Below are 17879 nucleotides of genomic sequence, written 5' to 3'. Positions count from 1 at the left end.
CCTCCAGTCAACATCATCTTACCCAAGGAAATCAAACTCAATTGTGGAGTACTTGGCTTGGATCAATGCCCAGAGTCCCCAGAAGAAATGAGAAGCCTTAAAGAGAAGAAAAAGGAAGAATTATGAAACAAATTTTTGTACACAATACAAAATTGTTAATTCTATGCTTTTCATCAATTACATGCATGGTACTTTCTTGGTAAATACTGAGCTTAGAACTACTGAGTTCCATTCACTCTCTAGCCCGAGAAGCACCTTCTTCCTTCTGTTAATTTTTACAGAACACAGCCAGAAGAGAACATGTGGAAGCAGGGTAGCTACTGATGACTGTCTATACTAGGGTAGTTACTGATGACTGTCTATACTAGGGTAGTTACTGACCACTGTCTATACTAGGGTAGTTACTGATGACTGTCTATACTAGGGTAGTTACTGATGACTGTCTATACTAGGGTAGTTGCTGATGACTGTCTATACTAGGTAGTTACTGATGACTGTCTATACTAAGGTAGCTACTAATGACTGTCTATACTAGGGTAGTTACTGACGAATGTCTATACTAGGGTAGCTACTGATGACTGACTGTCTATACGAGGGTAATTACTGACGACTGTCTCTACTAGGGTAGTTACTGATGACTGTCTATACTAGGGTAGTTACTGACCACTGTCTCTACTAGGGTAGTTACTGATGACTGTCTATACTAGGGTAGTTACTGATGACTGTCTATACTAGGGTAGTTGCTGATGACTGTCTATACTAGGGTAGTTGCTGATGACTGTCTATACTTGGGTAGTTGCTGATGACTGTAGTTACTGATGACTGTCTATACTAGGGTAGTTGCTGATGACTGTCTATACTAGGGTAGTTACTGATGACTGTCTATACTAGGGTAGTTGCTGATGACTGTCTATACTAGGGTAGTTACTGATGACTGTCTATACTAGGGTAGTTGCTGATGACTGTAGTTGCTGATGACTGTCTATACTAGGGTAGTTACTGACCACTGTCTATACTAGGGTAGTTGCTGATGACTGTAGTTACTGATGACTGTCTATACTAGGGTAGTTACTGATGACTGTCTATAGTAGGAAGCGACAAAGTCAGAATGACTGAAAACTCAAGCCTAGTAGTTCCTATAGCCTTTGCCCAATGCAGAACGCAGCACTCCACACAGCAAACAGACACGAGTAGTGGCTCACACCCCCCACCTATTTTATTGGTTCATTATACACACAGATGACAACTCTGATTAACAAGTTTATCAGTGAAAATTAGATCCTAGAACTTAAAACTAATGTGATTAGAAATTGAAACGTAATTGTATGCATGCCTTACAACTATTTTTTAAATGATTAACATTTTTATTTTACATGTTTGGTTGAATGACTCTTGAGGGCGTGAGCGCTTGCGCACACACACAAACACAAAAATGATAAATTAGAATGTTCAACTTTTTTTTTATTCTGGTAACATGGGGATGTTCTTCCAGAGGACCCAGATGAGATTCCCAGCAACTACCACCTACCCACACAGAAGCTCATAGCCATCTGTAACTCAGGGGATCTGATGTCTTCTCCCTGCTTCTGTGGGCACCAGGCATACAAATGGCACAGGCAAAACACTCATACACACTTTTTTTTAATGCTGGTAACAAAAATGAAATTTTACTTTCCCAGAAATATTCTACTTTTACTAGAGATGCTCTAGAAAAGTAATGGTGTTAATAACCAGGTTTTATTTCTGGTGTATCCTCTAAGACAAAAAGCACCAAAAGGGCCAATGAGATCGCTCAGAGCAGTCGTGCTGAACCTATGGATCGAGACCACTTTGGGGTAGGTAGAAGTAAGCCTCAAACAACATTGTTTTCACCACGCAGATCCTTATGGCAAGTCACAGGGATGCTGCGAAACAGGGGCTAAGGAGATGAGACTGACCATCATGTTACTGGAAACCCTATGCGTGCCTCTTGGCTCTGCATCAATGACGGAAAAGACACCTGGAGAAAGACCTTAAACTCTAAGGCAAGAAGAACTGAGGTCACCCATCCATTCAAACATCTCTGCAGTCCTCGTATAAATGACATTCTGTATGCTGTAGCCACCATGGCCAACTCTACCCGTAATCCTAACACGAGGGGCCTGGACAACAAGGCTAGAGGACACATGGGTCCAAATAAATATATTTAAAGTACAGTAAGCTTTTTATTTTGGTTTGGTTTAGTATTTTAAGGTAATATAGTCCAGGCTAGCCTTCCTTGCTGTGTGGCCAGCCTGGTGGTAAACTCTAGATCCTGCTGCATCTGCTTCTCAAGAGCTAGAACTGGAGGCATGCACCACCATGAAGGTGTTTTTCCCCTTAAATCACATTTAAGTTTATTTCTAATTACACTTTGCTAGGAATTTAAAATAGATATGGGTGCTAAGTTTTACCAAAATATGATATCTTTTCATTCTAAGCTATAAGCATTTTGAAGGACTTTAATGGTATACTTCCAATCCACCTAAACTAGCATAGCAGTACATGCTTAGCATCTGATTAATAAACCATATACAGACACAATTCCAGAATCAAAAAAAAAAAGCATGTGAACACTGCAGGAAGTCTGTGGATGAGTATCGTTACATAGACATCAAGGACTTCAATGGCAGCCTCATTAGCTGCCCAGCAGCTCTACTACATAACCACAGACAGCAGCTACCACATCTGAACACATCCTCTCATTTGAGTGCTCTGAGTGTATATGGGGAATCTGTGCTGCACAAAACTATCAACAGTCTAGCTGGGGGCCATCGCTGCAGTCTACTTGAAAAAAACAAGGTGGCCAATGCTCCCAAAGCCAATTTTACAGTCATATTAAAGCCTATAACATAGCTGAAGGAATTGATTAAGTTACTCAGGAATGCTTTAACACATTAGCTGCAAGCTATGCTAATGAACTACAATATTCTCAGAAGATAAAGTATTTTCAAACTAAACGCACGTAAAGATAAATAAGTGGATAAAACAACGAGTATGTCCTTAAAGCAAGGTAATAAACTAAGAGGCAAACTGTAAGGAATCATGTTTTTTCATTATTTGAAACAGAATTGAAAAAACTAAAAAGTGATTTATACAATGATCAAAATTTAGTTAGGTGCATTAGAAAATTGTCACTGATTCCATTTGAACTTACCAATGCAAACTGGTTGACTTGAATGAAGAGTGTCTCTACTTCCTTTTCAGTGACTTCACTGCCAAAGCCCTTATACTCCTTGTAGGCTTCAAGGTAAGAGCGCAGCCACTGGCCCTGGAGTTCTCTATCTGGATAAAGACTATAGTCTACATCACTGACACCTGGGGAGAGACAGACTATTGAGAAACACCCTTTAGAAGGCCTAAGTACTACCAGCCAACGTTTTAACTGAAAAGTAATGAAACCTTTCACTTCGGCTAGCAAAACCTTATTATTAAACAATGGACCAGGCGTTCAGAATCCCAGCTTAAATCTAAGGCACACAGCTGCTGCTCATCTTAGGAAACTGATAAAGTTCTCAGCAGTAGCCCCAATCTACATTTGAATAAGGCCATGGGTGGCTTTAAGCATGATGAGGTGAACAGAGGTACAAGCCCTGCCTCTATGCAGTTTTTGATCACACTCAGGGTAAACATATCCCTATGTTAAACTGCTATAAAGTTTCAGAAAACAATATATTTACTCTCATTTATCATCCAACTCTGGTATTTTCTATTTCTATCTTTTCCATTTCACTTGAAAGGAGAAGTAGAGAAAGGGAAAAAGAAGGGAATAAGGAAGTTAGGTGGGCCATTATCACAGTCTACTATTCCTGACTGGCATCTGGGCTCTTCATGAATACCCTAAACCCGCCTCTCTAATGTAACCTTTGCTTCTCCATCCAGAGGTTTCTATCCTAAAGATAGCAATCTCATCGTGGTGGTTGGAAAAAAAGAAAAAAGAAAAAAAAAAAAAAAAAAAAAAACAGCCCTCAAAGGGCGTAGCACTATTAGGAGGTGTGGTCTTGTTGGATTGGGTGTGGTCTTGTTTGTGAAGGCAGGCTTTGAGGTCTCGTATATGCTCAAGATACTGCCCAGTGTCTCAGACTACTTCCTGCTGCCTAAAAGATGTAGAGCTCTCAGCTGCTTCTCCAGAACCATTTCTTCCTGCATGCTGCCATGTTCCACCATGATGATAATGGACTAAACCTCTGAAACTGTAAGCTGCCTCCTCAATTAAATGTTTTTTTGCTTTTTTGTGGGAGTTGTGGTCATGGTGTCTCTTCACAGCAAGAGAAACCCTAACTAAGACACTCATCTTAATGCTGCCTCCTTCCTCTTCCATTTGCACATCCAAATACTACCTAACATTCAGGTTTTAATTCAGCTTTTCCCCAAAGAAGTTCTAAGACAATTTTGGCTTCCTCCTTCATAGCTACAATAGTGTATCTGTCATGAAAGGTGAATTCTTTTTTGTGGGTGAAGTCAGGGGGTTCAAGACAGGGTTTCTCTGTGTAGCCCTGGAACTTACTTTGTAGACCAGGCTGGCCTTGAACTCAAGAGATCCACCTGCCTCTGCCTCCTAAGTGCTGGCTTGAAAGGGTAAATTCTTATCCTATACAAACCCATTCCTGCCTATGGGACAACATGTGAAATATGGTAGCATTTTATTTGTACTGAAATGTGATTTTATTTGTATGTTAATAAATAAAGTTGCCTGGGGGTTAGAGCTAATAGCAAAACCATCGCAGAAGCTGGGCGGTGGTGGTGCACGCCTTTAATCCCAGCTCTTGGGAGGCAGAGCTAGGCAGATCTCTGTGTGTTCAAGGATACAGCCAGCACTGGAGACACATGCCTTTAATCTCAATACCAACCATAGAAGACCTGGAGGTCTGTACAGACAGGCAGTGATGAGGTGGTCATGTGGTTGGGTTTACAACCAATGAGAAGGCAGAACAGAAAGTCTATATAAAGACAAACACACAGGAAGTAGGTCTCTTGGCTGAAGAGGATAGCTGCAGCAGTGAAGGGTAAGGCTCTTAGCTCTGACCTCTTGGGCTTTCATATTTGCACTGGCTCTGTGTTTCTTATTTAATAAGACGGTTACTTCTACAATATACATAAGCTCTGGCACATACATGTATGGTGAATTTGGTGGAACTAAGTAACTAGAAACAAAACTTTCACCTAGCCTGGTAACCTGAAATATATAAAAAGACAGGAATCTGTTACAAGTGCAAGTTCAGTGATGAAATATCCTCACTAGAAAAAAAACACCCAAAGCATTTTCTAATCTTTACTTTTAGGAAAATTCTAAATACAGTCATGTTAATTATATATTAATTTCATTTACATAGAAAGCACCTCCTGTTCTTTAAGTAATGACAGAATAAAATTCACATGCACATGTGATAGGGAAGCAGAGCTGAAACCCCAGCCCCAAAAGAAGTCGTCACATGATCAAAACCTGGGTTCTTTCCCTGCAGTATTAGTGAGCTCTTCTCACACAAGCCATGGTTATCTCCCCCTTGTGCAGTATCTCCTGATGACAAATAAAGGAAAAGCTCTTTTCTCCAAGTAAACAAAGCCAGCGGGTCAAGATGGTGGGCAGATGGGCCACTCCTACCCAGGTACTCATCCTAAAAACAACATTGTTAGTAGGAGCCCCCAAAGTGATGTGTGGGTCTCACCTGCAAATTCATTGAAATGATTTCCAATATCATATGCCAGGTAGTTGTATCCAGAATACTCATAATCGATGAACTGTACGTCACCTATGTGAGACACAAAAACAAAGCAGATAAGAAATCATATACATGATCTGAAGACCCCTATGCTATCTGTAATTCAATCCTTCTCATACTTTGTCTCAATGTGTGTGCTTGGTTACATGCACTTCTGAGACAACACAGGGTGAGGCTGTGAATTTTATGGCAATGAGCTTTACAAAACTCAAATTATGTCTCTTGATCAACAGCATTTCAAGAACACTACTGTTCACTTGTTTAAATGAAAATATAGTCATTTCTAAGTTCTAATAGAAGGAAGATGTTTTTCGCCACATGGGGGCATCAGTAACTTAAAAATTCATGTTTAATTAGAAATAACTCTTTGAAATTGTTAAGAGCCTATCTTCACGAAATATCACTTATGACACACTGTAAGACAAGCTTATCTACACATGAAAAATCAAACATAAACTCTGAAAACCTGAATTCTGTGACTGACCAGTCTAAGAAGTGAGTTGCTATCAAATTCTTATGTTTGGCATAATTCCACAACTGAGTGTTCCATGTCTTAGGGGTGTTACAGTAGTGCTTTCACCTTTTAAAACGAGTAATGACACAGTTTCTAACATTTAAAAATTTTATTTTTACATGAGTTAAATTAAGATTGTGTGTGTGTGTGTATATGTGTGTATGTGTGTAAAGACAATTCTGTTAGCCTTTTAAGTGAATACTACTACACGTAAATTTTTAAGTACTCATTATGGAGGTATTACATGTAAATATACATGTTGTATATGGACAAAATAAACAAAAAATAGAAGTTAGAGATATTAATTTTGAGAAAAGAAAATAACTAATGTACGTCACTGTCTACACCAGAGAAATGTGTAAACCATGGAGCTACAGCTACAGCGGACACAAGAATGGTCACAGCTCTGAGAGTCATTTCCAGGATGCTCAGGTTGGGAAAATTTGTGTCACTCCATCTTGTCACCCGTGATGGTGACAAAACGGACTCTTGGTCTATACACAGTGGCATTTCCCAAATAAACAGCATCTGAATTTTAATGTCTTAATAGAGATTTGTATAGTTAAGCCAAAAAAGTATACTGAGCATAGTCAATCATAAGAAAACCAAAAACATGTGACCAAAAAATGTTGTGGTAAATGTAAAGTTTTTTTGGGCAACAATTATATTTAATATAATTCTAAAACTTTAAGAATGGCAGGCAAGGGGCTGGGGAAGAGCTTGGTGGTGGGGTGCCTGCCTAGCTGGCACCAGGCCTGGGGTTGATGCTCAGTACTAGGGAGAGAAAGCTCTACTGCAAAAAATGACGATGATCAGAGCATATTTCAGTTTGCAAAATTGGACATATAGTGTTACAATAAATATAAGGTTTCTTAAATATATATTAGTGAGAATAAATCACACTGCAATTTAGCCTCGAGTGTGGCCTGCTGCAAGCCCAGGACTACTGGACAAGCACACTCCTAACTGAAGGACTTCACTGAGCAACAGAAGGGAAGTGGACAAGGCTGGCAATGAGAGGCTGCAGACAAGTGCCATGGCAAGCCTTCGACTCACACAAAGCCGTTAAACAGCTTTCAAACCTAACGGCCAAAATATAAGAGTCATGGATACTGAATCAACCAATACACTGTGACACAATTGATTAAAATACATCTAAAACAAGAAGAGTACACTGAATACAGGGCAAGGATGAATTGAAATAAACCCTAACAAATGTTCAGCTCCTTTTGCCACAGGTGATAGACAAGTGATTTTTCCCTTTAACTATTTTTTTAACTTCATTACAATGAGGATTTCTGAAGGAAAAATGTGACTCTATGGATATGCTATATGAAACTGCCAACAAAGAAAATGGAATAGAATGGTCCAGAACATGCCTATTCCTCCACAAGCCTTCTAAGAACAGAATACATATCCCAGGGTTCCTAACTGAACCCAGCAAACATGTTTAATACACATCACTTTACATGCAGCTGTTGACGGCTCTGACTCGTTAGCACAACTCCTTGTAGAGCTCATGTTACAGTTAAATGCCAATAAAATACACAGCCCAGTCCTGAAGCTTACAACTTCAGTTTTCAAAATTACATTTAGAATTTGGCAAATACAGTTAAAACGGCAGGTAAAAACAGACCTGCTTATACACATAATTTACTTATAACATAAATCATTTTAAGGAAAGTTAAAATCTGTTTCAGCATGAAAAGTTTAGCAGTGGCTTTGTAGTAGTGTTATCTCATTAACACTGGCCTTTATGTTTAAATGCTATGCTGAGTTTACAATGACATCTAAAGGTAAGAAAATGAAGCTAACAAAGTACAGATGGGGCTGTTACCAGGCTCCGTGCATGGGAACAAGTGAGGCGACAAAGCTCCAGGCAGTGCGTTTAAGAAGCACGGGTGCGCCGCCACATGGCAGCAGCAATGGCATACCTAATCTGTAGCAGATGAAGAGAATTTGGCAAACTCACATTGTACAAGACACAAAGCTTTAAAGGAAAGAAATTTTTAAAAATCTGCATTAACTATTCTTTTCAAGTTATACAAAGTGGAACTCAACCTTAAATTTAAAATTCTGCAATAATGTAAAATTACAGATGTCTATTTTAGGGTGCCAGAAAAATCAAATTACGGTATTGGAAATGGCTCTCCTAGCAAAAGAAACATGAACATGCTATTTCTTTATCCAGCAAGTTTAATTCTTATTTCTAATACTTCCCAATACTAAGAATGTTCATATCACTATTGATAATTCTTTAAGATAAAAATTTCTTATTGGGGTCTCAGGGGTAGACAGATAATGAGAATACTCCCTAGAACTGTATGTGAACACTCACTTCCTACGAAGGGGCTTCTCGATCATCCAGATCTCAAGAAATCCTTAACCTTTAAAAACAACAACCAGCTTAAGGGCTAGCATGGATTTTATTACCTTAGATAGTTACATCAGTGACACACATACAATGCATAAAGCAAATGATGGATGAATTTGAATTTTTAAAGCTATATTTTTGTTTTTTACTCATTTGAAGCCCTTCACTACTGCAGGAAAAATCCAGTTATACTGTTCAAATCTCGATACAAGAAAAAGTCTTCTAGTTATAAAAGCAAAGCACTTTAAAGCCAAAACTGAGTAACTACCCAAGGCTATTTAATAATAGCAAGACACATTTGTCTTGACTTTATTTTGTTAAAAATAAGATAAAAATGAGAAACTAAGTTATCAATATGAGAATATGAGTCCCTTCCAGCTCCCTCCACCTGCTCTGCTGTTAAACACACAGCAACATCTATACGGAAAAGCACTGACTTCACAGGAATTCTGCAAAAACACTGTCTGTCTCACACAGACCCAGGCAGGAAAATCTAGGATGGGAAACACCCAGTTCTGCTGTATCACCTGGTCCATCAGAGCTTAAATCACTCTAAATTCGAGGGCTAGGGAGTGGCCATTGCTGTGTGATATAGAGCCTGGAGGAAGGGACAGAAGAGCCCTCCTGGCATGTGAGAAGGGGCCAAAGGCTAGGGGAGAAATGGAGTCTACAGAGAACACTGAGACACAGGAACGTATGAGGAGGGGTTGCAAAGAGCATTCAAAGAAGAAAAACGTGGTCTTTCATGTTAACATCCCCATTCAAGGATGAACCAAATCTAGTGGACCTGAATCCACGCTGTAAAAAGGCTCTAAGCCTCTGCCCGTGTCCATGCAAACAGCCCTTAAGTTTAGTGGGCCACACACAAAGAGGAGGGGAGGGCTGAAGAAAGGGTTCAGCAGGAATGATAAAAGAATGAGAGAATAATGGAGAGGGAAATGACCAAAGTACATCATAAACATGTATGAAACTAAGAGTAAAATAAACACTGAAAACAAAGATCTAGTAACATCTTAGTCCTTAATAGTTCAGGAATGGTTTGGCTGGTTTTTAAAACAGGGTCTTGCTATGCAGCCCTGAGTGGCCAGGTATTTACAATATAGACCACACAAGCCTCACATGGCAATCTTCATGCCTTTGCCTCCTGGGAGTTAGGCACCTGGCTAGGGTTCAGTTTTACAGCTGCTTGCCTGACTCTGGGGTAGTTTCTCTTCCTACACAGTAGTCTAGAACCAATCAGTACAGGGTTAGTATTACTCGTCACAGGAACACAGGGCTCTCTCCAAGATGGTAGAAATGTTCTACACTTCAGGCGTTCCAGTTGTAGGAGTGTAAACACCTGTCAAATTCACCAAGTAGCATGCTTAAAACTCCTTTTTGTTTTTAAAGGCAGGATTTCACTATGGTGCCTAGGTCGGCCCTGAACTTCTCAGGCTCCAGATATCCTACACCTCAGTTTCCCAAATGGCTGCAATTCCAGGTCCACATCACCACACCCAGTTCAGTGTGCTAAGCTTGGCACGGAACACTTCAGTGAAAGGCCGGGCTCTAGAGATGCTATGTTGCTAAAGAGCTTGCGCATGAAGGCCAATCATGTCTGCAACTCATTAATACACATAAAAGAAAGTAAGATGGACTGATGGATGGACAGATGAGGTGGGGTGAGAAAGCACAAACTTGTCAATTCTAGATTCTAGGTGGCAGGTACATGGGTAATCACTATACATCAGATATGTGCTATTTATTAGATTTACTTTTATATCTGTATTTGTAAATATTTAAATAAAATAATATATAACCAGCTTTTATTTCAATGAGTACAGCGGTACTCCAAGAGGGTAAGCAAAGCTGTATATGATACATTGGTTTTTATAAGCAAACATGTTTATATGATTATATACCTATTTCTAGTTGTTTCATCAATAAATGTTTACATTTGTCTGTATATGAGATTATCTTTCAAATGAAGACAGGATTTGTTTTGTTTCTGCTGTTTTTTTTAAAAACATAGAAACTCAAGTGGCCCTCAGGATGATGGTCTTGAACTTCCCATCCCCTTTTCTCTACCCTCCCAATACTGGATTAGAGGGACGTCACACCCATATGTGCAATACTGAGGATGGCACCCAAGGCCATGCTTTGAGCATATCAGGCCAGCAATACACCAGCTGAACTCCATCTGCAGTACCTCAGGGACAGTCTTCCTAAGGAGCCATGGAGAGCTGTCTCAGTCCAGCAAGAAGGTACTAAAAGAAATCTCTACAACTCTCCTAACAAGTCAGATTTTTGTTGAAATTTTAAAATAAAATCAACAGAAAACTATCTTCTAAGTCATTAAAACAACAAATTAGTAAGAGCATTAGTAAGAGCAGAATGGATCTGGCTTAGAGGCAATCAGGTAACGCACAGTAGTGGTGACTTTCCTACCTGCAGCGTGTACAACTAAAGAAATTCTAAGAAAAGGGTCTTCATTTTCTTCTACTACTCTAAACTGCCTAAATGCTTACCAACCAACTTCTTTTATTTTACTCAAGAGAAAACAGACAATGATTACTAGAGATATAGTAAGCCTCATATGTAGGCTCTTACGAAGAAATGAGAATGAAGAAAGAAATGAATGAACTACCAGAAGTCATCGTCAAACCAAAGAACGTCATCTGACAGAAGTAGAGACATGAAAGCAATCTCAAAGCTGACATGTCAGCAACTAAAGAATTAGTTAGGATCAAAATATTACATTGGAAGCCAGTCAATAAACAATATTCCAAGTTCCTCACTCCAGGCTGGTGAAATAAACAAATTAACAGATAAATGCATAATGCTGCCTGTGGCTCTGGAGGAAGAACGACTGCTTTCCATTTTATTTATTCCAAATTCTATCTCATCAGTATGCACTGTCCCCACTTTGGGGAACAATGTCACTTCAGTCAAAGCCAGGAATGGGCCATTGCTTAACAAACATCTGAACTCTGGGGCTAACTTTTCAAAATCCCCATACCAATTCATCCCAGAAGGACACCTACCCTGTCTTGTGTCCCCTAAGTGCTGTCTTCTGACAGTGTGAGCATCAATACAGGGTTAGAATTACTCTTCACGAGAACATGAGGCTCTCTCCAAGATGGTAGAAATGTTCTACACTTAAGGATGTTAAGTGTGCAAATTTTTTTTTGTTACGATACCTATGCATTCCTCTAACATTTACAAAGGAGAATGCCAAATACATTGGGTGCACTTAAAAACTGAGTGTCATCTCTCACACACAGGCCACAGTGCTTAAAAACTATCCTTCATTCTTTTGATGAGATACATTGTATAAAATGCATGCTACAAACAGATATAAGGGCTGGCAAACTATGTATGCATATTAATGCAAAGCCAGCTCATCACATTATCATTTTTAATGTATGTAGACACCTCAAGATGATACTGTACAAATTTACTAAGTCAGCTTCAAATTTACACTTCTGAGAAATTAAGTTACAGCAGATGACCAAGACAGCTCGATGACATCAAGGCCAGTCCCTTCACTTCATCCATTATTATTATCTATTTGTATCTCATAACATAACCAGAAAACAGTGAGGGCCTGAACTCAAGTTACATGAGTGACTTTAGAGCAACAGATCAAATGTGTATGTGAATATAATGCAAAATTTAATTCATTATTGTATGTGTAAGTTACCCTCCCTTTCATAAGCTCAGCTTAGCTTTCCTTTGCTACAGCACAGGAAGCAGACAGCCAAGATGTGTAGTCCACTCAGTCCTCCCTTTCTTTTTGCCTGTGAGCCTAGCCTTTAATGGCTGAGCCAGCTCCCCAGTTGTGTGTGTGTGTGTGTGCGCGTGTTCTTGTGCGTGTGTGTATGTACACACACATTTTCTGGAGATGGAGACTCACTATGTAGCCCTGGCTAACACAGAACTAAGTAGACCAGGCTGGCCTCAGAGATATACCTGCCTCTGCCTCCCAAGTGGTGTGATTACAGATGTGCACCACTACACACGCTTGGCTCCCACACTGCCCTTTCTAAGATCACCTCTGGAGTGTCAAAGGAATGCTCCAGGGGCAATCGCATCATTTCTTATGCATTAAGCTTACCCAATTGTTGGGAAAAGGCATGGTATCTTCTATTTGTAACTATAGATTCAAACAGGTCATATAATTTCATTATCTCAAAACTACCAGCTCTTCACCTGGAACACCATCAAAGGATAGTAACAGTATAACTTCTGGTCAGATGTTCATAAATTTTAGAAATTATCTGAACAGTTCAACCAAGAGTGTGTGTCTTAGTGTTTATGTATCAATTATTAACAAAAATCTTACAAAAGGATGCCACAAGATCCAAGTAGCCTTTCGATTAAACATAAAACAACTTACTGATAAAGGGGAAAACATACACACAGCCTTTCCATTACGAACACTCAAACACCCACGAAGATAAGGAGCAAGCAATACAACATGGACTCCTACTGAAAAGAGAAGGACAGAGAGACAGAGAGGGGGCACTTTGACCTCTAATGCCAAATTAAAGTCTAATTGTTCTCATCGAAATATAGCACTTTACATGTAAATATCAACAGCTGAGATTGACAACTGTTTAAATGAAAAGTAAAGCACCTATGACAGAGTAATCTGATTTTTTTGGTCCCTTATTTTTTAGTTTTATAAACAAGTTTGTTCTATGAAATGAATATGCAAAAGAAACATAAAAATAAAAATATGACAAGTTAAAATTATATTCCAAAGAAGTAACAAATTCCCTTTAACTTGCAGTTAAAAATAAAGCTGAGTGTCCACTTCAAATGTAAGATGAAGCCCCTTACTTCAAACTCCATCACATAAGTGTGGTATCAGGTCTTGCACTGAACTTAAGCTAGCACACTCTTCGGCATACCAAACGCTCCTGTCTCATATGGCATTGAGATTTGGTCACCACTATTTACTGTAACAACTGCATCATCAGGACAGTAAACCCATTAAAAGAAACTGTCATAGTTCATGCTTTAGGGCATACCTAAGGTTTAAATAAAGTGATTCCACACAAGAATTAACATGATCCAAAACAAAGACTTTAGCTTGGTATTTTTTAAACCATCTCCACACATTAAAATATGAAATATGAAAGACAAATGTTTTTGAAAATAAAGCTTAAGGCTACCATCCTTGACCCTTTAGTTGGGTTTCAGGTTAAAGTTAGCCATAATTACTAACAATTCTTTTATTAGAACAGTTCCAACTTTGAGTAGGTCACTAATGGTCAATCTAATATATAGATGACAGTATCAATAGTAATTCTTTGGCTTTAGCATATTCACAAAAGCACCTTTTTTAAATTTAAAACATGGTCTTCCAAATATGACTAGTTTCAAAATGGGCTTCCTGTGAAAGTAGCAGCTTCACAGTTTCAAGCATACTTTTCAAATATTTATTTTTAACACGAATTGTACTTTTAAATTTTAAATTAGTATTTGAAAGTGTTTATTGTTTAGCAACCAAACCTCAAACCACTTTACCCAGTGAGCTAATAATGCAACCAATGAATTTTTGATACGAACACAGAGAATCAAGATATGAACAGTCACACAAAAAGTTACACCAAAAGTATCGACTTTTGCCTCCGAATATTTTAAATCTATTTCCCAAGGCTATTTTCTTTATTGTTACTTCATTTGCTATAAATATGAACAAAGACAGTATTTTCTACCTCTGAGTCTCTCTCCTACGTCAGCATATACATAGGAATTGAAAAGCCTGGTGGTATTAATGCTGCTGAGCTCACAGCACTGCGAGGGTTCCCACAGAAACCAGCAGTGCAGCAGCAATCTGTTGATCCCACTTCCTCCCCATTACAGCAGACATGCTTTCAACTCAAATATCCAAACAGCTTTAAAGAATATATACATTTACATGTATATATTTATAAATATGTATGTACACACAATCATGTCATCATTTTACACTTAAAAAACAAGCGCCACCAACTGTTTCTAATAAACCAACTTATAAAGACATTTTATCCATTTATGTATATATCCCTAATAGCAATTACAATGACTTTTATAACTTCAAGAGACAATCTCTGTGTATGTTTTTAATCCTTATTTACTGATACAAAGACAAGGAACCATTAAGAGCATACGGGCAATCAACTTCCTCACTGCTAAGGTCAAATGCCTACCTTGTTTCTCGTTGTAGATTATATTCTTACACAACAGGTCATTATGGCAAAGCACCACAGGGGAGCCCAGGTTGGACAGAATCTCCTTCATCCAAGTCATTTCCTCCTGAAGAAGCTGAGGGCTTGGGATATCACTTAGGAACCTTTCCATTTTAAAAGAAGAGTTAGAGCTTCGTTTATCTAATTGAAACTTCTTTCAAGTTAAAAATCTACTTCAAATGTTTCCAGTGAATAAACATATATTCCTGAATTCAACAATAGATCAATGTGTTCCAAAACTTGAATAAAGGAAACCTTTATAATAATTTAAACATAAGACAGTCACCCTTTGATCCCAGCACTTCGGAAGCAGAGGCAAGTGGATCTCTGAGTTTGAAGCCAACCTGGTCTACAGAATGAGTGCCAGGACAGCCAGGGCTACACAACACAGAGAAACCCTGTCTCAAAAAAACAAAAATGCAGAGCCAAAAAGAAAAACTCTGATACTTCAGACTTGGGGGAGGAACGGTGTAAGTCATTACCAGCCACGCTGTGCCGTTCTGAGCACCTTACTTTACGTCACCTTATACAGGAAAGGGGCTGAGACAATGAATGCACTAAGATGTAAGTGTAGTATGTAAAGTTACAGGCTGAAAATACTTATTTTAAGCAAGGAAAGATGAATGCAAAAAGAATTCTGTTTTCAAAAAATCCTAGACCAGGGTCTGAAATGGAGATGACACACTCATATTGCCTAGTTATCTTAACAGCAAAGCTCTACAGTTTGCCTTAGTAAAGTGGGGATAGAGTTTTTTTAAGACCTTTTAACACAGATTTTAAGCATAAGGGTTAATAAAAAGGTGCCTTGGAAAAAGTAAGAACCCAAAAGTATGGGTGTGGGTGATCTATTTGTACAAATCTGATGGAAAATAAAATGATACATAATGAGCTACCTCCCCCATCTTACCAAGAGCACCACACCAAGACTCAAACTGCTATTCAAGTACCCCTTGCCAAAGAGCTACCTGTTCTCTTTGTTCTTCATCCGAAGTCTATCAATGACTCCTTACTCCCCACATGGGGAGTCTACATGGGGAGACCACCAGCACACCCAGCTAATAACCTACAGTATTCCCTTCACACAGACGATGACAGAGAGCTGAGCACTTACCAGGGGACATGGCAGGGACAATAACTGGTAACCCAGCCAGTCTGGACCCAGAGTCTGCTGTCCCCTGCTCCACTTACATTTATTCTTTGTGTGTGCATATGTATGTGACACACTGTAAATTTATTTTTTAGATTGTGTGTGTGCATGTCCATGCGGGTGAGCACACTATGAACTTTAGATAGTTTGCCTCTGTCATTCTAGAAACGGACTTCCTACACAAAGATGCAGCCTTAACACACTTTAGATAAGACATAAAAAATTTTCAATTTTTATATTATTAATAATCACAATATTCATGATTTAAATTCTAAAGACTAATCTATAAAAATCTCATATAAAAAATAATGAAACACTATAGGCAGTTTGAACTTGGGAGTCAAGCTAAGATCCCAGAAAGTGAATTTTCAACCTGCAACCAGTCATTTAAATAAACACAATAAACTAGGATAATCTACGTTTTTACAGTCCCAATACACATCTCTAGATGTTTATAGATGGAAACACTTAAAAGGTCTCTATGGTCAATCATAATTGGTACCATTGTACCCTTTCACAGTATTCTTTGTAAGTATTCCTAAATATTCAGTATTTATCTCATCTCCACCCTCCCTTTAATGTTGTAGGGACATTTTTTCAGGGGTGGCGACCTTCAAAATGATAGGGAGGCCATTTTTGCAGTGTTTTCAGAGAGCCACAGGGTCAATGCTTTTGTTCACTTTCGTGTAGAGAGGAAAGCAAACCAGATTTTATATAGGCTTTGTGATCTTTCAGTACTTACTAAGGGCAAAGCAATGAAATACCTTAGTAATTTACCTTTTATTAATGTCTTCATCAGCAAATCCTGTGGGAATGAGAGAGAAGTATTTTCCCATCTTTAGCCATAGGTTAGATTTGGGGATCCAGCCATTGTGTGCATGAATAGCATGGATTTTAGCAAGCTGACGAGCTATTAGCCTGTTCAAAAACAAAATAGCACAAAAACGTTATAAGTGTAATAAAGCCGACCCTCACTTATCACCGTCAGTCAGGTATCACAACTGTCTCCACATCTTTGTGGCATTTCCTTCTGAGTTCTCACTGTAACAGTGACTCTGCCAGACTGGCCAACCTGCACCCCTGCTGCAGCGCCCCACACCAGGTTGTATGGCCAACATCTCTGCCTCCTGATGCCACCCTACAGAAATGTTGACTTATTAACATCACATCCTGCTCCTAGGCTACAAATTCCCACTGGCACACTTCCACTCATGTTAAATCCAGTTTCTCTTCTCCCTCTGAAAAATAACATCACCACAGTCAAGATACTTATTACAGTAAGATACTACAGTAATATGAACCCAGAAGTAAAAGCTATCCTCATCAATGGTATTTCAGAAATAAAAATTATCCCCACAAAATCTGATTTAATGGGCTTGGCTGGGATCTAGCCAATGAATGAGAATTAAAAAGCTTCCCTGATAACCTTACCATACAAAAATATTTGAGAACTCCAACTAAGACACAGAGAAGTAAGTGTCATAAGCTTGTGATTAAACACTTTTACTGAAAGTTTCTACTACATTTATTGTTCTTGTCTGATTTTTTTGAGATGGAGTGTCCTGTACCCTAGGCGGTCCTTGGACTATGTAGCAGAGGATGCTATTGAACTTCTGACCCTTTTGTGCCACCGTGCCCAGTTTAGCAGTGTTAGGGAACCAACCCAGGGCTTCACACATGTTCGGCAAGCTCCTCACAAACTGAGCTACACATCCCCAGCCCTCTATCAGGAATATTCTTGAGTTTTATTCATGTGGCTTATATAATGCTGACCTTAATCCTAAAACTCTAACCCATTCCATCGCCAAATTTAGGAGCACAGACTGACTCAAGCCTGTGGGAGGAACACAGCTCAGCAGTATAGTACTTGCCCAGGATGTATGAAGGA

The 17879-nt window shown here is 39.0% G+C and overlaps 1 protein-coding gene across 1 annotated transcript in view; it reads right to left on the bottom strand.

Moving 5' to 3' along the window:
* Etnk1 (ethanolamine kinase 1) overlaps positions 1–17879 on the bottom strand; it is a 41275-nt gene that overhangs the window by 5378 nt on the left and 18018 nt on the right. Inside the window, exons 3-7 of the mRNA XM_006990040.3 lie at positions 16769–16909; positions 14806–14948; positions 5685–5768; positions 3176–3336; positions 23–96 (exon numbers count right to left, since the gene is read on the bottom strand). Of these exons, the coding sequence (XP_006990102.1) occupies positions 23–96; positions 3176–3336; positions 5685–5768; positions 14806–14948; positions 16769–16909 (603 nt within the window). The remainder of the gene's footprint in view (positions 1–22; positions 97–3175; positions 3337–5684; positions 5769–14805; positions 14949–16768; positions 16910–17879) is intronic.

This window comes from Peromyscus maniculatus, chromosome 3 (assembly GCF_049852395.1).
Source record: "Peromyscus maniculatus bairdii isolate BWxNUB_F1_BW_parent chromosome 3, HU_Pman_BW_mat_3.1, whole genome shotgun sequence".
Taxonomy (NCBI): Eukaryota; Metazoa; Chordata; class Mammalia; order Rodentia; family Cricetidae; genus Peromyscus; species Peromyscus maniculatus.
Note: the sequence above shows the minus strand (reverse complement) of the source record. Positions and strands in the feature narration are given on the sequence as shown.